The sequence below is a fragment of the Gymnogyps californianus genome, chromosome 14, assembly GCF_018139145.2.
Source record: "Gymnogyps californianus isolate 813 chromosome 14, ASM1813914v2, whole genome shotgun sequence".
NCBI classification, from domain to species: domain Eukaryota; kingdom Metazoa; phylum Chordata; class Aves; order Accipitriformes; family Cathartidae; genus Gymnogyps; species Gymnogyps californianus.
In genome coordinates, this window is record NC_059484.1 from 11,549,323 (window position 1) to 11,571,637 (window position 22,315).

The 22,315-nt window shown below is 64.4% G+C and overlaps 4 protein-coding genes across 5 annotated transcripts; all 4 read right to left on the reverse strand.

The window, feature by feature from the left end:
* Positions 1 to 1,277: 1,277 nt before the first annotated feature.
* On the reverse strand, positions 1,278 to 3,935 carry N4BP3 (NEDD4 binding protein 3). Its single transcript, XM_050905374.1, has 4 exons — positions 3,498 to 3,935; positions 2,720 to 3,274; positions 2,230 to 2,487; positions 1,278 to 2,003 (listed from the first exon to the last, which is right to left on the reverse strand). Exons 1-4 carry the CDS (start codon positions 3,909 to 3,911, stop codon positions 1,431 to 1,433), a joined length of 1,800 nt encoding a protein of 599 aa, XP_050761331.1. The 5' UTR covers positions 3,912 to 3,935; the 3' UTR covers positions 1,278 to 1,430.
* A 6,797-nt stretch (positions 3,936 to 10,732) lies between these two features.
* B4GALT7 (beta-1,4-galactosyltransferase 7) lies at positions 10,733 to 13,439 on the reverse strand. The gene is made up of 6 exons (XM_050905363.1): positions 13,390 to 13,439; positions 12,927 to 13,283; positions 12,013 to 12,238; positions 11,656 to 11,739; positions 11,370 to 11,474; positions 10,733 to 11,191 (listed from the first exon to the last, which is right to left on the reverse strand). Exons 1-6 carry the CDS (start codon positions 13,434 to 13,436, stop codon positions 11,036 to 11,038), a joined length of 975 nt encoding a protein of 324 aa, XP_050761320.1. The 5' UTR covers positions 13,437 to 13,439; the 3' UTR covers positions 10,733 to 11,035.
* A 760-nt stretch (positions 13,440 to 14,199) lies between these two features.
* LMAN2 (lectin, mannose binding 2) lies at positions 14,200 to 17,668 on the reverse strand. The gene is made up of 8 exons (XM_050905239.1): positions 17,527 to 17,668; positions 17,328 to 17,446; positions 17,085 to 17,202; positions 16,701 to 16,780; positions 15,407 to 15,568; positions 15,082 to 15,196; positions 14,636 to 14,755; positions 14,200 to 14,481 (listed from the first exon to the last, which is right to left on the reverse strand). Exons 1-8 carry the CDS (start codon positions 17,666 to 17,668, stop codon positions 14,321 to 14,323), a joined length of 1,017 nt encoding a protein of 338 aa, XP_050761196.1. The 3' UTR covers positions 14,200 to 14,320.
* Positions 17,669 to 19,187: 1,519 nt separating this feature from the next.
* LOC127022063 (ADP-ribosylation factor-like protein 3) lies at positions 19,188 to 21,429 on the reverse strand. 2 transcript variants are annotated; one of them, XM_050905474.1, is made up of 6 exons: positions 21,262 to 21,429; positions 20,744 to 20,944; positions 20,539 to 20,655; positions 20,321 to 20,371; positions 19,333 to 19,518; positions 19,188 to 19,235 (listed from the first exon to the last, which is right to left on the reverse strand). In XM_050905474.1, exons 1-6 carry the CDS (start codon positions 21,427 to 21,429, stop codon positions 19,188 to 19,190), a joined length of 771 nt encoding a protein of 256 aa, XP_050761431.1. The 2 variants fall into 2 exon arrangements, with proteins under 2 accessions (XP_050761431.1, XP_050761432.1); XM_050905475.1 differs by having other exon boundaries at positions 20,744 to 20,887; positions 21,262 to 21,279.
* Between the last annotated feature and the right edge of the window lie 886 nt (positions 21,430 to 22,315).

Consider the following 22,315-nt stretch of genomic DNA (forward strand, 5'->3'; position numbering starts at 1 on the left):
GGCGGGGTCGGGCAAACCATTCCGCGGCGGAAGGGGGGGAGGGACGAGTGTCCTACCGGGTGAAACCATTCCGGGGGAGGGGGGGTGAGGCCTGTCCCGGCGGCAGCGCCCCGGGAGGCTGTCCGTCCGCCCCCGCGGGGCCCAGCCGGTCGCGCAGGCCCCGGCCCTGCCGTGACTCAGCCCGCTGCAATGCCCCAACTGGTTGTACCGCCAGCCCCGGGCCGCCTCCCTCCCTCCCCGGCGCGGCGGCTCCCCGGCAGCCCGGGCGGGCGCTGGATCTGGCAGCGCGGCCGGGGCGGGGGGGACCCCTGAGGGAGGCGGCCCTGCTGCTCCCCCACCCCGGGCACAGCAGGGCCCAGGCCAGCCTGCACACCCCCCTTGCGTGGCTGAGAGCCCCGGTACCCCCCGCCGCGCTGGAGGAAAGCAAAGGCAGAGGCCAGAAAAATGAAATCCGGGTTTATTGCAGGAAAGGCCGAGGAGAGCTGGGCCGGGCACGGCCTTGACATCGCTCTGCTGTTACAGGCATGGAGCAGGGCTCCTTCGAGTGCCTCTCGACCTGGTCTCCCCCAGCACTGGCCCAGCTCCTCAGCTACCCCTCACCCACCCTGGAGGGGTGATGTGGGGATACCCCAGCCTCTCCCCAGCTTGGGGAGCATCCCAGCCCTCTGCCCACATGCCCCAGTTCTCTTTCCCCTCCCCAAAGGCCTCCCAGTGTGGCAGGGCACCAGAGTCCCATCCCTCCTTGCACAAGGTGCTCACCCCTCTCAGCTCAAGGGCTCCCCGCAGGGAAGCTGCATTAACCACCCTCCATTGCAGAGCAGCACCCAGTATGCTGACATGGAAAGCCCCAATAGAGGTGCTGGGGCAGCTGCCCCCCCTACCAGCAGTACCAGCACTTGTCAGGCTTTCCTCCTCTGCCTTCCCAGTGGCACCAACACAGACTGGTGCAGGCACAAGGCACCGCCACACCACCAGCTCCAGGAGCCTCGTGACAGGGCAGCCACTGCGAGCAGCAGCTAGAACCGCCACAGCATGGCAGCAGGGTTGGGGACAGGGCTTGAACCTCTCCTTAGCAAGATCTTAAGTTACTGGGTTGTAGGGAACAGGGGCGGCAGAGCAGGAGGGACAGGGAATGTCTCACAGGGCGCTTGGTTTCTGCCTCCATGGCAGAAGGAATCACAGGGCAAACGCTCCTGGAGTCAGAGCACGGGGCACATGCAAGACCCCCACCCTGGCACAGATGACCCCCCCCCTCCAGAGGCCCCCCCAGAAGGGCCTGAAGCGCTGCAAGAAGGAAAAGCTCCCTTGTCGCAATCAGTCCTTCTCCCCAGGGCAGCGCCGAGCAGCTGGTCCTTGTGCAGACCCTGAGATCATCCCGTTGCAGCAGCAAGAGACCTTCCCCCTTCACAGTCCTGCCAGCATCCCGCCGCTCAGATCTTTGAGGACTCCACCCGCTCGATCCACGGTGAGTCGGCCCCGACGTCCCTGGGCTCCGACCGCAGCTGCCGCAGCTCCCGCTCCAGCGCCTGGCTCCGGTGGTACATCTCCATGTAGCTGGCCTGGAGCTCCCGCTGGTACCGCAGCACCTTCTCCTTCTCCTCCTGCCAGGTTTTCCTCTCCAGCTCAAAGTTCACAGCCTGCAGCTGGCCCTGGCGACGCTCCCGCAGCAGCTCTGCCCACAGCCACTCCACCTGCCGCTCCAGGGGCTCCGCCGTGTCGCTGTGAAGGCCCCGGCACTTGGAGTCATCAGTTTCGCAGCCGGGGAAGTCCTGGCATGCCGGCATAGGGTCGTCGCCCAGTGGCAGTGAGGCGCCGGGTTCCGGGGGGCTCTGGAAGGAGTCTGCCAGTTGCGCCAGCTGGGAGTCCCTGGCCTGGACCTCCGCCTTGGCCTCCCGCAGCTGCGTCTTCAGGCTGAATATCTCGCCCAGCTTTTGAGCCATCTCCTCCTGGGTGTCCCGGAGCTGCTGCTTCAGCAGGGAGATCTCCGCTGCCTTCTGGCACACCTGCAGGGCACGGGCAAGTGGTGAGGAAGGGTTGGAGGAGCAGGACCCCAGGGGTGGCAGCACCTCAGGCTGTCACCACAGCATCCCTGGGAGACCACGAGCATCACACCTGGCTCGTCCCCCCCTGCCCTGTGGCCACGAGTGACATGAGAGCAGGGAACTGCTGCCCCCATCCTGGCTCCACAGCCAGGAGGGTGGCAACAGGGAGGGAAGGAAGGGGACTCACCTCCCACTTGGTCTCCTCCAGCTTGGGGCTGACGCGCTCACCCTGGGGCTGCCGGAGCTTGGGCTCCTCGCACTGGCACTGCTGCATGCTCAGCTCCTCCTGCAGCCGCTTCTTCTCCTGCTGCGCCTTGTAGAGCTGCAGCTGCAGCGCCCGCTGCCCACGCTGCGCCTGCTGCGTCACCTGCTGCAGCCGGGCCATGTACATCTGCTTCAGATCCTCCAGCTCGTCCAGCCACAGCCGCTGCTTGTCCTCAAACACCTGCCAGCACAGGTGGACGCTGGTGAGGGTCCGTAGCCTGCCCCTGTGCGGGGCAGCCCCAGGGAGGGATCCCAGAAGGCCCCGTGATGTTGGGTCCTCCCGCACTTGGACATTCCCAGCCCATTGCCCACCATGGCAGGATACCAGCTCCTTCACCGCTCTTTCCACCTAGGCACCGCTGCCCCACACCCCTGCCCGGGGCACCCAGCACAGCCCCAGCCCCACAGCTCACCTGCGTGAAGGGGTCTTCGGTCTCGCTAAGGCTCCTCTTGAGCTGCCGCAGCTCTCCTCCCGTCTCCTGCAGCCGGTCCTCCAGCTGCTTCACCGCATCCTCCAGCGAGTAGGTGAACTCATAGGGTGGTGGGGGCTCCCCAGGGCTCTGCAGCCGGCTCAGTGTGGCCATGCTTTTGCAGGACAGGGGCGCCTTCTCAGGGGCCAGGGGGTCCCTGGGGCTCCGGGAAACCCTGTCCAAGGAGCCCCCGATGTGGTTGATGTGGCCCATGGAGGCGCTGAACTGGCTCTGGGCAGGCTTGAGGCGGGAGCCGTAGGAAGGGAAGCTCTGGATGGAGTTGTGGCTGGAGTCAGAGGCCTCATCCAGGCTGATGGCATGGAGCAAGTGAGTGCGAAGCGGGCCATGCTGCGAGGCCGCCGTGCTGCTCTGCGACAGCAGCGTGTGCAGGCTCCCGTTGCTCTTGGACAGCTTCTGCCCCTTGGACGAGGACAGGCCCTGCATGGAGACCAGCCCCTTCCCAGCTACCGCCTTGAAGGCCGAGGGCCTGATACGGCACTGAAAAACAAGAGCGGGATCAGGATGAGCCCAATAGCCCCCACCAGCACACACAGGCGCCCGGAGCCAGGGAGAACCCGCTCGCTCCCAGCCCCATATCCCTGGACATCCTCAAATCCCCACATCCCATCCACGGCACAGACCGTTCTGCTCCAGCCCCATCCTCTCGCAGAGCGGGACGTTACTTCAGGGCCCAGCATGGTGCCCACAGCCACAGCCTCACCTTGTCAAAGCGGCCCCTCTCGGGCAGGGAGCTCTTGGAGAAGTCGGCCCCACGGTGATGCTCGCGGGAGCAGCGCTCGGGGGACCGGTTCTCACGGTCGCTCTCGTAGTCCCGCTTGTAGCAGGCGCCCGACATCTGGTGCTTCCGTTCCGACCGCGTCTCCTTCTTGGCTCCGTGCAGGTAGCCGAAGAGCTCCCGCTGGCTCGGCCCCTTCCGCAGCAAACCATCGGGCTGCCGAAGCCCCCGTGAGCCCCCCAGCTGGGCCCGCAGCTCCAGGGGGGACAGATCCTGCTTCTCCACTAGGCTGCCCACGCTGCCCATGCTGCCAACAACGCCGATGGGCTCTGAGGAGAGGTAGGTGCCGAGGACGTGGGTGTCGGGCTCACAGGTCACAGGACCCTGTGCTGCTGCCATGGAGAATTAGAGAAAAGCCCGGTACCAGCACTGCCGAAGGAGAGACAAAGTCAGCAACGCCAGGCAGCCAGGACTTCGAGCCCCCCGGCACCCCCTTTCCCAGCTGGCCCCAAGGACCGACATGGGCTCCTGGTGCTGGGAGGGACGGGCCAGGTCCTGGGCAGCTCCCTGGGGGACCCGGGAGCCAAGCGAGCAGGGCATCACCATGCAGTATGCACTGGGCAAGCCGCGGCGGGGCAGGGGCTCCCCCTTGCCACCCCCCCATGGCGGAGTGCCTCCCTCCCACACCCAGCCCCACCTCCCGCCCGCGGCCGGGGCCGCCACCAGAACAGGCACCTGCCGCCCAGCCAGGCGGGCGAGTTTGGGAGCCGGCAGCACCTGCCCGGGCCTGGCGCCAGCCCTGGCCCAGCAGCACCGAGCCACCCCACCGGGACCCCGCGGTCCGGACGTGCTCCAGAGACCTCCCCGAAATGACCCTGGGGATGCCCAGTTCCAGGGTCATTGGCTCAGCCTCCCCAGGGTGTGCAGGGGACGGGCATCTCTCCTGCCCCACGGGGAGTCTTCCTGCACAGCATGGGCGCCTGCGCTATGCAGGGCGAGTTCCCAAGCCCTCCCTGCAGCCCCGCTCCATCCACAGGCGCTCCCACCCCAATGCCGGGCAGGGATGAGGTGGCCACAGCCCAGCTGCTGCGTGCGTGCCGGGGAACCCATGGCCGGACACGGCGGGAGGGCGGCAGGAAGGGGCAGGATGCGGATGGGACAATGCAGCTTCCTGCGCAGGTGGCCGGGGGAGGAAGGATGCCTTTGGCCTCGGCTCCAGCTCCCCAGCACCGGGGAGGGGGACGATGGCCCTCGCAGCCCTTCGCGGGCAGCCCCGGCAGAGGGGACACAGCGAGCGTGGCAGGGGCCAGGCAGAGCCCCCACCATGGCTCCCAGCCTCGTCGAGGGCTCGCAGGCCGGGTTACACCCAGGAAGCTGCCCTGGTTCTCAGCACCACACGCCGGGTAAACAAACACCCCGCTTTTAATTGCTGCCACGCACAAACCTGTCTGACAGCTCCCGGCCTGCGCTGTCACCTCCCTCCGCGAGCCCAGCACCTGCTCCGGGCATCGGCACCCCACGAAGGGCAGCAGCGAGGGACCCTCTGGGAGGGTCCGGGCTGCCTGTGGTGCCACCGGGTATGCACGGGCATGGGGGACATGGATGTCCCCATGGGGGGAAGCTCGCAGCATCCAGCCCCTGGCACCGGGGCATCCGCCGGCAGCAGCTCGGCTGAGCCCCGCAGCAGCTCCTCCCGGCACAGTCGGCCAAGGAAGTAGGTCAGGTTGTGGGAGGTTTGGGAAGCGCCGGCGGAGCCCGAAGGTGTCCTGCCTGCGGCGGGAAGGGTGTCACCCCCCAGGCGGCAAAACACCGGTCCGGCCAGCCTGGCTCCTTCCCGGGGTGGCGGACGAGATCTGGTCCCAACCCCAGCCGTGCCCCCGTCGAGCCCTGCCCAGGCAGGATACGGCCACAAATCCTTCCCCATCCCCTCCGGGCGTGAACCGGAGGGGGGGGGGGGGGCGCTGCGGGGAGGCGCGGGGGGGGCTGCGGGGAGGCGGGCGCGGGGTCCCCCGCGCCCGCCTCCCCGCAGCCCCCCCCCGCGCCTCCCCGCAGCGCCCCCCCCCGAGTCCGGCCGGAATTTCCGGCACGGAGAAGGCGGAGGGGGAGGTCGGTCCCCGGGGCCGGGCCCGGCCGAGCGCGCTGCAGCCGAGGACAAAGCACCGCACGGCGGAGAGCACCGAGGGAGGGGAGAGGCTCACCGGGGGGCGCACCGGGAGGGAGCATCAGGGCTCAGCGGGAGGCGTACCGGAGCTCGCCGAGGGGGCGTACCGGAGCGCACCGGGAGGCGCGCCGGGGCTCCCCGGGAGGGCGCACCGGGCCCGCACTCACCATGCCGGCGGCGCTGCGATCCCGCTCGGCTCCTCTCCCCGCTCCTTCCCTCGCCGTGTTTGAACGCGCCCCTCGGCCGCGGCCGCGCGGGCAGCGGGCGGAGCCGGCACCGGCAAATCGCGGCGCGGAGGCGGGCGGCGGCGGCACGGAGGGGCGGGAGGAGGAGGAGGAGGAGGAGGAGGAGGAGGAAGGAGGGCGGCCCGGCCGTGCCCACCGGCGGGGCGGGGCAGGGCGGTGCCCGGGGCGGGCTGGCTGGCTGGCTGCGTGCAGCGCCGAGCACCCCTTGCGCAAACCCGCAGCGCGGAGAGACACACACACCCCCCGCAAACCCCTCAGCTACAGCCCCGGGACCGGCAGCAGCGGCTCCAGCCGCCAGCCGGCCCCCGGTGGCCCTCACCGTGGCAGGAGGCCGGTAGGAGCAGGCCATATCGCCCACCCCGGGCGCAGGCTGGGCCGCCGGGGCAGGGAAGAAGCATTTTGCTCAGCCTCATCGGCTGTGCCAAACCCCCGCAGAGGGGAGAGGAGTCTCGGCTCCGTGGGACACTTTCTGCACCCTCCTCTTGCACGACAGCCCCATGTCCCCCCACCACAGCACCCACGGGTGGGCAGGAGCCACCGGAGATGCCTGTGTTGCACAGCTCACTCCACGAGCTGTGGCATGCCACGGAGGGCATGGAGTACCCCCGCGGAGCTGCCACCCGCCCCAGCGCCTGGCCTGGTGCCAGTGAGACACAACACGCTTCATCCCTCTGAATCAGCCCTGCCACGTCCTGGCTGGAAGCCGGTTTTGTCACTCGCCACCCCTGCGGCATGCCAGGCGCAGGGAGCGGGGATCCCGGCATGGGACGGACCTGGTCGCCGGGTGTCCCGGCCTCCTTGGGGAGTGGGAAGCCTGCAGCAGCCCTGCTCTGTCTGCACAACAGCCCGTGCATGGTGCCCATCTCTCTCTGGGGAGAGATTGCACCCGCACTGTCCCCAGCCGGGGTTCGGGGACACATGCATCCGGCGTGCTCGCACATTGGGGCCCTGCTTGCTGCCAAGTCCCCCCACTGCACACCAGAGTCCTCAAGCTGTGCTGCCAGTGCTCACCCACACACACACACTGTCCCTGGTCCCTGCTCACCAGGCTCACATGCTCGCATTATCCTCGGTGTGGTGCCAAGGCACGCAACTGCTCCCTCCATCCCCGGCCTCCCTGTTCCCCGCAGCTCCTTTTCACCACCCAGCTGCACGCCGGAGCAGCAGCACACGTGGCCTCTGAATAGGGGGGCCCTTCGCAATGGTGCCATTTCCCATCCTGCTGGCACCAGGAACGCGTCTGCGATGTCCCAGCCCTCTGCCCCGAGCTCAGCCACAAATGGGGCACCCCCGGCAGCCCGTGGGGACAGGCATATGCCTGCAGTGGCAGGAAGTAACAGCATCCCGCCGGTGCCTCAGTCCGGGCAGGTTGCAGTGATGCCGGGCTGACTTCAGCACGTGCTGGTCACAGCCGCACCCCTCCTTCCCGTCTGCCCCGTTTCCTGCCACCACATCTCCACCACGGGCTGTGCTCCCCCCGAGCACGTCTCCCTGAGATGGCAGCTGCCGCGGGGCCCCGGGACTCAGCCCTGCCCAGGACACTCCGGCAGCCAGGGATGCCCCGTTCCCTGGGCAGAGATGCTCCTGCCTCCTGTCAGCTTTTCCGCAGCCCCCTCTCTCCGCTCACCTCATCCCCTCAGTCCCCCCCACATCACGATACTACAGCAATTTCATGTGGCTGCCAGCAAACCACTCCGTGCACCACCCAGTTTAAAACAACCTGGCAGTAAAAGCCAGCTGATTGCTGTGCCCATGGCATCCCCCGCACAGCCTCGCTGACAGAAATTTGGGCCCCAGAAGGGGAGTCGCAGAGGGGCAGGGCTGGCACTCCATGGGCTCTCTCTGCCCCCGAGCATCTTGACCCCCTCCCTCAGGGTTGCTGAGAGCATGGGAACGCCAGGAGGCCTCCAGCTTGGCTCCATGGGGCTCCCAGGACAGCAGGCAGGGTGTTATCCATCTGCAGAAAGGCGATGGGGAGAAACCTCATCCCCTCCTGCTGGGCCATTGCTAATAACGAAGTGCGTGGGGGGGGAATGGAGCTGAGCGACCTCCGAGTCACATTCAGGGCTATAAAAGGAAGCCGGGTCTCCAGCACAGCGCCTCTTCCACAAAAGCAACCAGAGGATGAGGGGGCTGTGAGCGGAGCTGAGAAATAGCTGCCAGGCAGCGGGAGAGAAGCCTTTAGCGCTGAGCGAAGTGCGAGGTGCACATATGCTCTCTGTTTCTGCACATCTACGTCTTCATGAAACCTGCCTGAAACTGTGTCATCTATTTTGAACGGTGCAGAGAAATACTTTGATCTGCCTCCGCCAGCCCTGGCTGCGGTTCAGGCAGCGGTAAGCGGCTGGCATACAGGTGGCCAATCCCAAAACCTGCATGATGGAGAGACAGGAGTGGGGCTGCTGGGCCAATATGTCCCTCCAGCTGACTGCAGCGAGGGACATGATGGGTCCTGGGAACACCTCTAGAGCAGTGCACCGTGTGTCCAAGCCCACCTGCGATCTTTGTGCCAGATACCAGTGCTGCTTTGGGGCTGCTGGGCTGGAGAGGCTGTTGGGAGCTCTTGGGCAGCACGTCCCCACGTCGCCCTGGGGCGAGGACAGGCCTCGAGCTGGGGAGGAGGACACGCTGGGCCTGCCTGCACCCTGGATGATGCAAAGCAGCACAGCCTGATCCTCACCGCCCTGCACCGCCACCTCAACCCCTTCCTCAGGAGGCAGCCCCCCTCGCACCCCCGCCCGCAGGGCTCCAGGCTCCTCACCCAGCTCCAGAACAGCACGGAGAGCAGACAGCACCAGATCTCTCCAGACGCCTCATCCCGCTGCCCCTACACAGTACACGACCCCCACACTTGGTTCTGATGCTTTTGCCTCCCTCATCCCGGTGCTCCTCCCTGGAGGTGCCATGTCCCAGGGCCGTTCGCCTTCCCGGGATGGTGACAGCTTCTGTCTGGGGACATCTGCAGGCACCTGGCAAAGCGACCGCTCCGGGAAGTGCCAGGCAGGAGACAAGGACAGAAGGAGGCCAGGAAATGCAGACAGCCTAGTGCCAGCGCTGGTGACGGGGCTGAACGGAGGGGTACCGGCTGCTTGGCTGGGTCTGCCCAGCTTGAGGAGGCAGCAGGACCCAAAACACATGCCAAGACCCCAGAGCCAGCACGGTGCAGTCCCACACATGGCACCATCTGTGAGCCAGCCCAAGCACCCTCCGCTCTGGAGCAGCCCAGCACCACTTCACCCAGCAGCCCGAGCAGGCGGCCAGGCCAGGCTGGTGATGGAGGACAGGAGCTCAGCACTGGCAAGGGTCTCCCTTGAGAGTTGGCGGGCATCTCTGCCACCCCTCGGCAGATCAGGGTGAGCGGCAGCATCCTAGAGATCACAGTGCCTGTTCGCTCCCAGCACGAGCAGGCACGAACCAGGCACTGCTCCACGGCTGCTGCTCTCACCTGGGGCTCAAGAACTGGGTCCCAAGCAGGGCGTGCAGCCCCCCTACCCAGCTCTACACATCCCACTTCCCAGAAAAAGGTGCTGGTGTGGCTGATTTCTACCAAACCCAAACAACTGGCAGCCCCCAGGGCCCTTCCTCACCTGTTGGGACATTCCCAGCTTCCCTACCTCCTGCCTGGCACTGCAGAGCACCCAGGCACGTTCCCAGCAGCCAGAGGAGGACATTCACCTCCTGCTTCTTCCTCTCTCCTGTCCCAGGGTGCTCTCCCAGCACGCAGCATCAGTGCTTCTGCTGCCTCCCGTGGGCTGCTCTGGCTCCGACAGTAGTAGGTCCCCAAGTCACCCGAACCCTGGGCTCCTGGGGACCTGGGGTTTGCAGGGTGCATGTGCCTGGTCACCTCCTGCTCACCAGCACCCCAAGGCTGACACAGCCTTTTGCCCGGGCACCTTCCCCGAGCTGTTCACTGACTCAGACAAGCCACAGCCACAGAGGGGGACTTGAGCCCACAGCAGAGCCCTCACAGGCCCCACCAGCAGCGGGACCAGCACTGTGATACCCTCAGCAAGTAACTACCCCCTGCCCTGCTGGAAGGGGCAGCCCAGGGCCTTGTCCTGCCACGACACGGGAGAAACCGGCCCAGCGGCGAGGCAGGGCCAAGCGGCTAGAGCGCGCGGGTGAGCAGCCTGGGCCCCCCACAGCCTTGCCTCTCCTTCATCAACCCACACTCTCCTGTTCCCACCTCCGAGGGGAGCGTCCCAGCCCCTGCCTCGCCCAGGGAAGCTCTTGCTCCCCTCAACTCGGGCGGGTTAGAGGCAACCGTCCTAATTCCTGCACTTCACCTCACCAGCACTGCGGTGAGCCTGGCAGCCAGTCCTTCCCAGGACACCTCATACAGGGCCAGAGCAGATCCCAGTTGCCCTCAGTGCTGCTGGGGGGACAGCAGGCTCTCTAACCCCCGCAAAAAGTCTGAGGCAGCACATGCCACAGAAGGCAGGCAAGGAAGGGAGCAGCTCAGAGAACTCTTCTCCTTACTCCACAGAGAGAAGTCCTGGGCTACCTCAACTGCTGACATCCAGCAGAGCTGTGGATGCTGGGGCTTGGGGCACAGCTCAACCACAACCGCCTCCTGCAATGAAGCGACCACAGCACAGCCCTGGGGGTACCTGGCAGCTGAAACACAGGCACCATCTCACTTGGAGGCCATTTCAGACCAGCTTGGCCTCTGAACCAGAGCAGATCACCCGCCCAGACAGAGTGTAGCTGGGGCCAAGCCAGAAACGGGTGCACTAAAGCCAGTAAGGTGAAGGGAGCAGGAAAAAGGAGCGGCGTGGCGCAGCCCAGGGCATTCACAACTCACAGGTGCCCTGATAGTTCTTTATTGTCCTCTGAGCTGGGTGGCAGCTCAGCCATGTCCAGCGCAGGAAAACTGCCTCCTGCACCTGCCCTGGGAGGCAGCACCAGCGTCCGCAGTGACGCCACTGAGTCCCGCTCTCAGCGTCTTCTGTTGACCCCAGCAAAGCCCGGTTCTCAGCCTTTTCTGTTCCTCTGCGTCTGGCCAGCACCGCCATGCTCATCCACTGCAAAAATCCCGCCTGCTCTCAGCAGCTCAGCAGCAGCCTCGGCGTCTCGGCACAAGCACAGCACACACGACTGGCACACAGGAGACAGGCTCAGCCAAACGTGCACCAAGGGGTCTCGCTTGCGTCACAGTCCAGCAAGATATTAAGGACGGTGCAAGGGGCTCCTGCCACACTCAGAGCTGTCCGTGACTCGATTCGATACCTCACGTTGTTCAGACCTCCCTCCCGATCCACCTTAAACTGTTCCTGAGGAAGAGAAAGACCATTCAAGCCCATGCTGGATTCCAGCAGAGGGGGAAGCACCCAGTGCCTGGGGAGGGAGCGCAGAGCTGGCAGGGGAGGACATGAGCAAGGAGGGCTCAGAGCATGTGGTGATCACAACCCGAATCTCCCGCGGTTCCCCTTGACCATACTGAGGCCTCACCTGCTTCTGCGCAGCGATGCGCTTCTGGTCTCTCTTCCTCCAGGCTGGGTCATGCAGGTGCTGGAAAGTCTCGTATCCAGTTGTGATTCCAGAGGGACGGCGAACCTGGAAGGAGAGCAAAGCTTCTGTAAAGCTACTGCAAAACTTGCTGCACCTGCTACTGGAGTGGGAAGTGCAGAAGGGCTGCCTTCCCCAGGTCCCAACCTGGGCGGCTACAGCCGGAGGCCAGGTGGGGAGAGAAGGAGAAGGGCAATTTCAACCTAGGAGGCCATGGAGCACCCCTCACCTGGAGACCGGCTCCTTTGATACGTCGATAAAACTCGTCGTCCTCCCGTCCCCAGCCCCAGAAGCGGTTGGACATGCCGTTGCACTGGAACGAGAGGGGCACCATACCGGCCGAGGTCCGGTCCAGCACAACTCCACGCACCACAGAGCAGCAGACACCAGCATCACACGCCCTGAGCACCAGCAAGGCCTCCCCTCTCCTGCCCCGCACCAGCTCACACCACAGACTCTGTCCTCAAACCATTCTGACTCCCTTCCCCCCTTCCCAAGCACGGAGCACAAAATGTACGACTGTTCACCAAGACAATGTCGTAGCCCCTGCCCCAAACTGGCCGGGACATCGCACCCACACGCTCACCATTTCATAGTGCTGCTTGGTGAGCAGAAGGATGCCGCCCACATAGGTCTTATAGTGGTAGAGTGGATGCAGCTCCGGGGATGCCACGTGGAAGGGCCCTGCCTCCGGGAATCCATAGTCCAGCTGCTCGTTGAGGGGCAGGAGATCAACGTCGTGCATCGCGATGTAGTCGGTGTCATTGCCGCTCTCCAGGAAGCCCACGTTGATCAGGGATGCCCTGTTAAACCTGCAGCCGGACCAGGGACTCTCAGCGCCACGCACAGCAGCCACCGTCCCTTCACGTCCCTCTCCCGTGCTCCTCAATGCTAAATGTTCAGCTGGTCCCCAAACGGGGACACACACAAACACAGCACTCCCTGCCTCCGCAGCACCAGGTGCCACAGCTGCCCATCCTGAAACTGCACCCCTGCTTCTCCCTACGCAGGCAGCACACACTGAGCCTGACGGCGACGTGCAGGGGTTTGGCCACTGCAGACCCCTAAGGGGCTACAGTAAGCCCCGTCCTGCCCAAGGCTGGCTGGGGAGCTCCACAGCACCCGCCGGGTGGTACTAGACCTGGGTGAGGGACAGCATTTCCAAACACCCCACGGTATTTCTTTGAATTTCAGCATCCCCAGATGTTTGCTGCTATAGACCTGTGACACTGGGGAGAAAGCTGAAATATCAGGGGTGGATAATTCTCTTCTTGCTTAGGAAGAGAGAAGCAAAATACCACTTTGTCCTTCTATAAGCTCTAGAGTGAGTAAATTCGGGGAGAGCATCACGCCCCAGCCCTGACTCCCTGTCGTCCAGGCCCTACGCTTCTCTACACTGCCAGAGGCAAGCGGGAGACCCTCTCAGTGGGGACAAAGTTTCAGAGAGTCCCCTCGCTCCCTTTTTCTGCTGGGCTTCGCTGCGGCAAGGGGAGACGCTACCTGAAATGATCCACCTGGTTGAGAATGAAGATGTGATGGCGGATCCTCTTCTTGCTCAGGAAGCGGTGCATGTAGGGCACGAAGGCCAGCAGCTCCTCGAAGCGCTCCCGGAAGGGGACGAGCAGCGCCAGGCGGTGGGGACCCCATGACGGCTCGTCCTCCGCCGGCAGGAGAGGGGCCTGGGGCGGGCAGGGCTGGCGGGGAGCCCCCCGGCTCTGCCCGCCACCGGGGACCGGCGCCTCGCCCGAGCAGCTGAGCTGGAGCCAGAGCAGCGAGGCGAAGCCCAGGAGCAGCGCCAGGAAGAAGAGCGGGAACACGGAGAACCTGCCGGGCAGCAGGCTCAGGAACGGCGGGGACCTGGGGCACAGCGGGGGGGGTCAGCGGCCGACGGGGCCACCCCACCCGCCGGGACCCCCGAGCCGCCCCCCGTTCGCCAACCCCCGCCCGGTGTCGCCCCGCTCACCCGCCGCCGCGCAGGCGGAGCGCGGCCCTGCGGCGGGCCGGGCCCATGGCGCTCGGCCGGCCCCGCCGCCGCCGCGGGACACGCTGGCTGCACCCCGCCGCTTCCCCCACCCCCCCCCACCCCCCGGAAACGCGGCCCGGCCCCACCGTTCCGCCCTCTCCCTTCCGCCCGGCGGGGCGGGCCAGGGGCGGGACCGGACTTGCGGGAACACCCCCCCACACACACACCACCTCCCCCGCCGCCGGTCGGGGCCTCCGCTCCTCCGGGCACCGCACCGGAAAGCTCCGGGACATCCCCTCTTCCTTGGCGTCCCCCCCCCGCCCAGGAGCCTCCGGGGAACACGCTCCACCCCCTCCCCGGGACAACCCACCACCAAGCTGGGACCCCCCCGGGGGCAACAACACCCCCCCAGCGCAGCCCCAACACCCAAGGACCCCCCCCTCCAGCTGCTCCATACTGCAGCCACCCCCCTCCCCGCTCTCTCAGTCCCCCCAGGGCTTCCTACCCCGCCTCCAAGCAAAGCCCCCCCTTTTCCCACCCCAGACAGAGCCAGAGCCCCAGGTGGTGTCAGTCCTTTAATGCCCAGCTCACAGCCCTCTCCCCACAGCCCCTGTACATTCACACCCGCCGCCACTCGCCCCCCCCCCCCCCCCCCACAGGCAGCACGGCAGGTCCCGTCTGGCAGGGGGAGCGCTGGAAAAACAGGGGAGCGACCTCCAGGCTTCCGCACTGCAGCCCTGGGGGCCCCAGCGGGCATCGCCCCCCTCAGTCCAACCCGCCGGACGCCAAGGGCCGGGCAGGGGTTACAGCCAAACAGACAGATAAGAAAATACTTCTGATATTTCTCAGAAACAGCTTTTAGAAACCACAGTTTTTACAGCTCCCCATAGAAAAGATGGGTTTGGGCACAGGCCAGGGCCCAGGTCTTCCGCTAGTAGAAACGCTTGTTTCGCTCCTGGCGTTTCTGGAAGACCACAGCTCCCACCACAGCGCAGACGATGATGCCCAGCAGCGCGCAGAGCAGGAGCAGGAACACCTTCCAGCCTGTCAGAGGCCCGCTTCGGAAATTCCCCGTCGGATCATCCACGTTGTCTGCAAAGACAGGAACGGCTAAGAGACCGACCCAACCTCGGCTCCTGTGGGGTCTCGCAGGGACCACAGCTCTGACGCCTTTCAACAGGCCTTTAAGAGTCCAGCCCTGACATCCCAATCCTCCGCCGAAGGTTTCCAAAGCCCAGAGACTCACCTTTGGGTGATTTAAGGAGGCTGACACTAGGCTCAATCTTGGTCCAGTCAACGGTCTCATCTTCTAGAGGGTGCTCCACCATGAGCTGGAATAGCTTCATCGAGATGATGTCATGATTGTCTAGGAAACAATCATCAGCACCAAACACTGTCAGAAGCTCTGAGAGATGTCCACGCACTCAGAGCGCCCCTAGGACCGTGCTCTGTCAGGTCCAGGTCTCATTCCCTCTCAAGCCCCCCTCACACCCCAGGTATCAAACTGCAATTTGAGATGTTCCTTCTCTCTGATGCCTCCCTTCCCAGGCAACGGGTCCCTACCCAAGAGGGTTTCAAGAGCCCAGTGAACAATTCAGGGAAAGGAAGCCATCGAAGCCATCCAATGCATCCACAGTGTTACAGTCCAGGCTCCAAACACCACTTGTTCCTGTGAGCAAAGCCCCCTCTCACCGGACAAATCTCCAGTGCCAGCAGAAGCACCAAAGAAGTAGCCGGTCGGCAGCTGCACCCCTGCAATGTCAATGCAGTTCTTCCACTCATTCTTGTCTTCCACGTCAGTCATCACCTGCAAGACCAGCGCAGTGTCACACCAAGAACGCACGCTGCCATCCCACCCACCCGCAGCTCTTTTGGAGCCGGAGGCACAGGAGAGGCTGGCGGTTGAGCCCGGAAAACCATCTCCAGGTCACCTACTGACACAGCAACACCCTCCCCTCAGCACTGCCCCGTCTAACGTGCGAGAGAGACCCTGCCGAAGGTGTCCGGCACATCTCACCGTCAGGCGGCCTCGGGAGTACCGAACTGCCAGGAAAGTGTCGTGGTTCTGGTTCCGAAGGTCGGCGGTGCACCCCGCCAGCTCCGTCCAGCGCCCGTCCTTACTGTGGTCGTACGTCAGGGAGCCGTTGTTCACCATCGCAGAGATATAGGGGAACACGCGCTGCAGGGAGGAGAGCACTGCTGCTTTCAGTCTGCAGGAGCCTTCAAGCTGCAGACCAAGAGCCGCCTTCCCCTGCCTGGTCAGAAACCTCAGCGAGAGCAGGCTCTCAGCCAGGCACGGCAACAGAGCCACAGCTTTGCTGCACAGTCGGGTACAGAGGGCAGAACAATAAAATCAAGGCTCCTTTTCTACATAAAGCTACTTCTAAACTGAGAGCTTATTCTGGCTAAAGCAGAGTAGCCATTTCTGACCTTCTGTATCAAGACCCCCCATAAGCCCACGCTGCACCACCTGGCGAGGGCAAGGAGACCTCCCCAAACTTGCAGAGTAACCAGCAGATCAGGTAAGAACAACAGAGCACAGGACCCAGAACGGGCAGAAATCTCACATAAGCAGCATAACCACACTCGGGGCTTTGTAGTCAGTAGATTACGTACACCAGGAGAGGCCAACTGGAGGCAAGAATTCACCTCCCAGTGAGCATCAAGACAACAGGGAGATGGGTTATTTCCAGGTGCTTTATGACTTAAGTATCACGTTTTTGGTGTAATTTGGTCTCACTAGCACAGTTACGTTTTCTGGCTGTGCCATAACAAGATCCACAAACACAGAGCAGAACAGAAGAAAAGGACCACCAGCCCCCACGGGACTGATCTCTATTTCGGCCACGGGGAATTCTGGAGCAAAAAGCCAGCCCAGAAGTTTCTCTTTTAGAGACACCCAGGTTGCAAACAGAGAATAAGGCCAGAAACAACATGGTATGAGCAACCAAAGCACAGAGAAGTTCAGGAGATAGCACTTGGGATGAACATACTCTTAGGCTGATTCCTCTAACTTTACTTAACAGGTGGTGCATAGCTTACACCAGCCCTGTGCCACCCTCTCATGCAAAGGGGGAAAGGCCTTGGAAACATCTGTGTAGTCAACAAGAGCAGAAGAGGGAAAAAGGACCTTCTTATCTCCGTTAATGCACGTACAAACTCTTCCCTTTACCAGCTCCCATGAGAGAGGAAGAGCAGCCCACTCTCACACAAGGAGAGACTGTTCCTTGGTCTGGGCATGAAGCACTCGGAGCACAAAGCTGTGAGGAAACAGCCTGCTTGGCACTGAACGACCTCCCTGAACTACTCACCTCTGTTGCTTCATCATTGGGATATGTGTCAAGGAAAATAGCCAGTCCATGAAAGTTGTCCTTGCTGCCAAAGACAGGACCTGGAACAGGGCAGAACATCGGAAACAGAAGGCTCTCAGACAGAATTTGTGCTCAGAGACCTCTATTGAAAAGAGCTGTAAGAGCTGTTTATTGCCGGGCAGATGACTGAGGGTGCCTGTTCCCAAGGCAGAACACACAGGACACGCCGGTCCGGTCTAGTGAAACCGGACAGAGGGGAGCTCAAACGCCCTCCCTGGAGAGAAAACTTCCAGGACAGGGGCAGCTCCGTGGGCTGTCCCGGGGCACATCTGAGTGCTGACGAGGCCTCAGCCCGGCCAGGCAGCCCCCGGCTGCACGCCGTACCTGGCACCAGGCGCTCCTGCGTGTACCACAGCGCCAGGCCGTCCCCGTGCAGGTTCTTCTTGCCGGCTCCGTGGATCTTGAAGTGGACGTGGAGCTCCCAGTCCTTGAGGAAGCAGGGCTGTGCGGAGAGACCGCCCAGCGGCGTCAGGCCGAGAGCCAGGAGAGGCGCTGGGGCCGCCCCGGGCCCCCGTCGGTCTCCCCCCGGGCCCGCGCCCCCCCGGCGGTCTCCCCCCGGGCTCTCACCACGCGGTTCCAGATGGAACCCTCCCGGCTGCGCTCGTCGGGCGTCAGGCGGACGTACTGGCTGGTGACCATGGTGCTGCCCTGGAAGTCCCACAGCGGCATCGCGGCGGAGCCCGCGCCTGCAAACGGGCAGAGAGAGCGCGTCTCAGCCCGGGCCGCCCGCGGGGCGTCCGTCCCGTCCGCCCGGCCCCGCGCTCACCCTGATACGGCTTCATCAGCGAGTGCTCCCGCTTCAGGTGCTCGCTGTTGCCGTCCGTGAGCTCGGCGGGCGCCGGGCGCGGCCCGGCCACCGCCAACAGCAGCGCCGACGCCGCGAGCAACCCGCCCGCACCCGCCGCCATCCTCCGCTTCCGCCTTCCGGCGCGCCGCTCCCGCCCCCAGCCCCGTCCGGGAACGGCAGCCCGCGCCACCAATCAGAAGCCTCTACACCACCACGTTCCCGCCTCCGCGGGCAATCGTCACTCCTGCCCGCCTATGGCAGAGGAGGGGGCGGGGCCAGAGAGGCACGCAGCTCCCGCCGTGCTTTGGGCGGGCGGCTGGGGGGGGGGAGGAGCGGCAGAGCGCCTCCCGGCATGCTGCGCGCCGCCGCGCCCGCGCAGTGCACGCCGGGAGCTGTAGTCCGCTCTCCCTCCTCGTGCCCGTCACGTGCGCGCCGGAACGTGCGCGGCTCGTGCCGCCCACGGGACACGTGACCCACTCCGGCGGCGCTGACGCGGCGGGCCCCGGTAGCCTGTCGCCATGGCAACGCTACACAAGATGGCGCCAGGCGTTAGGGACGGGGCTCGGCCCCGGCCCGCCCGGGGGTCCCGGCCCCGGGAACGGCCCCGGCTCCGGCCCGGGGCCCCGCAGGCCTCGCCTGGCCGCAGAGCAGCAGGGCGGGGGGCAGCGCTGTCCCAGCACCACAGGAAGGACTGGCCGAGGCAGTGCGGAGGTCACAGGCAGCTTTATTGAGGGCCGCAGGGCTGCCTGTGGGCAGGCAGGGCTGCAGCCCAGGGCCTGGCACAGCAGAAGGCTCCCAGCCCCGCTTGGCTTGTCTCCCACCCATTCCCAGAGGTGCGGGCGCTCAGCCATGGCAGCTGTGGTGGCTGAGGAGCTGCATCTTCCAGCCCTCAGGATGGGCATCTTCAGCGGGGCGACAGAAGCCCCAGCTCGGGTGTGTTTAGGACAATGCGCTTCCCAGGGGCTCTTGCAGAGCAGCCCCTCTCGGTGGCATGTGCAGCGTGGCTGCAACAAAGCTGTCACCAGGCAATGAAACCCCTCCATTGGTGACTGCCCAGCCAGGTCCTCTGTGTCTTTGTGCTTGTCCCAGGTCCTGTGCACGTGTGGGAGCTGCTCTGGCCAGCGAAAGATACTGAACTGAAGCTTTCCCAAGCCAGCTGCTGTGGCTGGGGCAGCACCAGTCACATCCTACGGGAGTGGAGAGGAATAACACACCATTCGGTTGGCTGTACGTGCCATGTCTGAGGGTGTAGCCAGTGCCGTGGTGGGGTGCCCAGCATGCCCTGGGCAGTGTGTGCATTGCAGCAGCCTCTGCGGGGTGTGCCAGCAGTGTGGATGGACAAGTCCTGAGCAGGTTCTTGTTCTGGAGGTGTGCAAGCCCTTGACACAGTGGGACATGTGCTTCCCTCCAACAGCACGGGGGCTGCAGGAGGGTCGGGGGGTACGAGGAGCCTGTGGAAGCCCAGGATGCAGGGAGAGGGGAAGCCGACTGATTAGAGAAAGACTGAGTGGGAAGCCCATCTGAGCATGGCAGTCTGAGGCTCAGGGCCCAGCCGAGCCTTTGGGGGGAGTCTAGGGACCAGGGGGGCTGGCCATGACTTAGGGACCTGCAGCTCAATCCCATCTGGCACTTCGCAGCTCTCACTTCTTCCTGTTCATGATCTGGCTGGAAATCCAGTTCATCCCATCCTGGAGGGAAGAGAGCTATGTGAGCACAGCCCCAAGAGCATGGCAGGTCCTCGGGTCCTCTCCCACCTCTGCAGAGCCTGCAGGCCCCCCTCTCTACCTGCACTCCTTCCCCAGACAAGGCTGAGCAGGCTTGGATCTGCCATTCCCGGTCCCGGTAGGTGTGGAGGCTCAGCCCTTCCGCGATTTCAGCTGCGGGTGCTGCAGTCACTAGGTCCTGCTTGTTGGCAAACACCAGCAGTGGGACCCCCGTGAGGGACTCCTCCTCGGTGAGCTCTGCCAGCTCCTGCCGAGAGAGAACCATCTCCCAGGGCTGCTGCCCGCTGCTGTCCTCCTTCACGGAGCTGCCGGGCCACTTGCCTGAGCTGCCCAGGGCTGGCTGGGGCACCTCAGTCCCCCAAAGTGCCTCACTCCCCTCTCTCTGGTGCTCTTGTTGCAGCCAAAGAAGCTGTGAGGTCTCAACATCCTGAGAGAGAGACATGCACCCCTGAAGCTCCATCTGCCCTGAAGAGAGCCCGGGAGCTGCACGGAGTACTACCTGAGGGCTGAAGCGCTCCAGGCACCGAGAGGCTTGGGCAAAGGGCAGCTACATGAGGCTGCTGTCAGCCTCGTGCTGTCTGGCACACCCACACTGCCGTCTGGTGCCGGTACAGCCGAGACTGGCACTCGGAGTCTTACCTTCCCCTCTCCGACTTCATTCCTAGGGTTTGTAACTGAATTCGCTACTTGTAAACCTTTGCTTGGTCGTATCGCTAACCTGGCGCTGGGGAGGTGGGAGGAGGGCTGGCGACTGAGGCATTGCTCTCACCAGGGGCAGAGTCACCCCTGTGCCGGGTACCCCTGGGACATCACACCCGGCTCGGGGGGAGCTGCTGGGCACGGATCTGCCATGGAGTGGGGTGGCTCTGCGTGATGAGACTCTGATCACAAGCCCTTCCCACATAGCTCTGGGGACAGCTTGGCCCCTACAGCAGTGCTGCCCCACGGTAGAGAGCAGCCTCGCTCCTTGCTCCAGTTCTCAAAGAGCTGGTGCCAGATGGGTCTGAGCCCCAGGACCCCACAGCCACCCCCCACTGAACCCCTCATACCTGCCCTGTCTCCTCGAAACGCTTCTGGTCTGCGCTGTCAATGACATAAATCTGCCATGGGGACAAAAGGGACAGTCAGCGGCTCCTTCTCGCCTGGCTGCACAGCCCTCTGCCTTCTGCGGGGGCTGCATGCCTCTGCTGAGGTACAGGGCCCACGCAGAGGGCACGGCTCTCCACACACAGGGCTGTGGGGGGCTGTGGGCGGCCGCCCCACTCACCAGCAGGTCTGTGCTGCCCAGATACTTCCTCCAGTACGGGCGGATGGAGCGCTGCCCCCCGATATCCCAGACGTTTAGCTTGAAGCCGTGTGAGTGGATGCTCTTTATGTTGAAGCCCTGCGCGGGGACACAAACCCCGGCATCACCCAAGGGGAAGGTAGGACCTGCCACCCTCCCACTGCCCATGGCCCCCAGCAGCACCTACCTGGGTGGGCGTGATGGTGCTGACCTCCTCGGACGCCAGGCGTTTCAGCAGCGTGGTCTTCCCTGCATTGTCCAGCCCCAGCAGGACGATGCGGAGCTCCTGCTCTGGGGAACCCTTCAGCCTCTGGATGACGGAGAGCAGCCCCTGGGGGCGCAGGGTGCTGGGGGAGCCCTGCGAGGTGCCAGGTAGCTGCAGAGCACCCTCGTTTCGGAGGGGGGAGCTGGGCGCACTGTTGGCCATGGGTACCCTGTGTCTATGGCCTGAGCGAGTGCCAGGGCTTGGCTCCCAAGGTGTCCAGGCTCGGGATGGCCCCACGGCAGATCCGCCCAGCCCCAGTTCCCCCCCCCCGGGTGTGCTGTCCCTGCCCTGGGAGCCCTGCCAGCTCCTGGGTGTGCTGGAGGGACAAGCCCAGGGTATAGCCCTGGTCCTGCTCTGCCAGGCTGCTTGGCACCGCAGCCGGGAGCTGGTGCCAGCACACCCACCCTGGCACAGGCGGGATGTCACCGCACCCCGCTTACCTTCTGCACATCACCCATGGTCTGGGAGTTGCTCCGGCCTGCGGCACGCCTGGGGAGCTGCCAGGGGCTCATCCCCGGGGCCCACCAGCAGCTGCATGATTGGCACGCATCCCATCCCCGGGGGAGGAAGAGGATTATGGGCTCCAGAATTAGCTGCTGTTTCTCCATTTACCCACAGCATTAAATAATGCCCTCGGCAAATCCCCCAGCCAGCTGTCACCCCGCCATCGCCTACCTCCGGGATAAAGCAAGTCCCTCCAGGCTGGGATACTGGGGCACAGGGCGTCCCTCTCCCCGTGGGGCCAGGCTCTGGCTCGGGGATGGCAGCACAGCGGGAGCATGTGGTACCCAGGCACCACGGGCAACACCGCGGGCAGAGCATGGCGGTGGGATGGAGCTGTGCAGCCGGCTTGTGATCCCGGGAGAAGCACTGCAGCCCCAGCCTCCGAAGGGGGATGCTGCCTGCTGCTCAGGCAGTGGAGGCAGGCCACAGGCATGGCCGTGTCCCGGTGCACAGGGCTGGCACAGCCTCCCGTGCGAGGGGTGATGCCTCAGCGCATCCCTGGTCCCCACATCCCAAGCAGAATGAGGAGATACCAGCACCCACGAGCTGCCCCCTCAGGGGGTGGCAGGAGCTAATGCTGAGGCATGCTCGGCTGGAGCTGCTCGAGGCCACGTCAGCTCCCTGCTGCCATCCGAGGGAAACCACTGGGCCCTGGAGCAGGTTGAGGGCTGGGCTGTCGGCAGCCAGAGGTCAGGGATGGCACAGGAAGGGGTCCGGAGGGGCACAGGCACCTTCCCCAGCAGCCCACCCCAGCCCAGGTGGGGTGAGGGGCTCGTCCGTTTGCCATTTGGATTAAATATATTAATTAAGCAATGTCTTTGATTGTTGCACGCCGCAGTTCGGTCATCGGATCAGGTTTCCTAGCAGAGAGGTTATCCTTGTGGTGAGGACCGTGAGTCACGCACTCTTAGTGAGACATTTTTATTTATAACTCCTGTTGCAAAGCCAAGCCAAACAATACAGCTATGCTCCGACAAAGGGAAGGGGAGA

Bases quoted from the DNA above. Each gene is read 5' to 3' on its own strand.
- N4BP3 (XM_050905374.1), bottom strand. From the start codon at position 3,911: ATGGCAGCAGCACAGGGTCCTGTGACCTGTGAGCCCGACACCCACGTC. The intron at 2,488-2,719 runs GTGAGCTGTGGG...CTGTGCTGGCAG, and splicing joins CCGAAGACCCCTTCACGCAG to GTGTTTGAGGACAAGCAGCG. The intron at 2,004-2,229 runs GTGAGTCCCCTT...CGTGCCCTGCAG, and splicing joins TGGAGGAGACCAAGTGGGAG to GTGTGCCAGAAGGCAGCGGA.
- B4GALT7 (XM_050905363.1), bottom strand. From the start codon at position 13,436: ATGGGCCCGGCCCGCCGCAGGGCCGCGCTCCGCCTGCGCGGCGGCGG. The intron at 11,740-12,012 runs GTGAGCGTGTGG...CTCTCGTTCCAG, and splicing joins CCAAGCAGCACTATGAAATG to TGCAACGGCATGTCCAACCG. The intron at 11,192-11,369 runs GTGAGGCCTCAG...TCTCTTCCTCAG, and splicing joins GCATCGCTGCGCAGAAGCAG to GAACAGTTTAAGGTGGATCG.
- LMAN2 (XM_050905239.1), bottom strand. From the start codon at position 17,668: ATGGCGGCGGGTGCGGGCGGGTTGCTCGCGGCGTCGGCGCTGCTGTTG. The intron at 17,447-17,526 runs GTGAGCGCGGGG...GCCCGTTTGCAG, and splicing joins GCTGATGAAGCCGTATCAGG to GCGCGGGCTCCGCCGCGATG. The intron at 17,203-17,327 runs GTGAGAGCCCGG...CTCTCCGCACAG, and splicing joins GTTCCATCTGGAACCGCGTG to CCCTGCTTCCTCAAGGACTG.
- LOC127022063 (XM_050905474.1), bottom strand. From the start codon at position 21,429: ATGGAGAAACAGCAGCTAATTCTGGAGCCCATAATCCTCTTCCTCCCC. The intron at 19,519-20,320 runs GTATGAGGGGTT...CTCTCTCGGCAG, and splicing joins GTTTCGAGGAGACAGGGCAG to GAGCTGGCAGAGCTCACCGA. The intron at 19,236-19,332 runs GTAGAGAGGGGG...TCTTCCCTCCAG, and splicing joins TGTCTGGGGAAGGAGTGCAG to GATGGGATGAACTGGATTTC.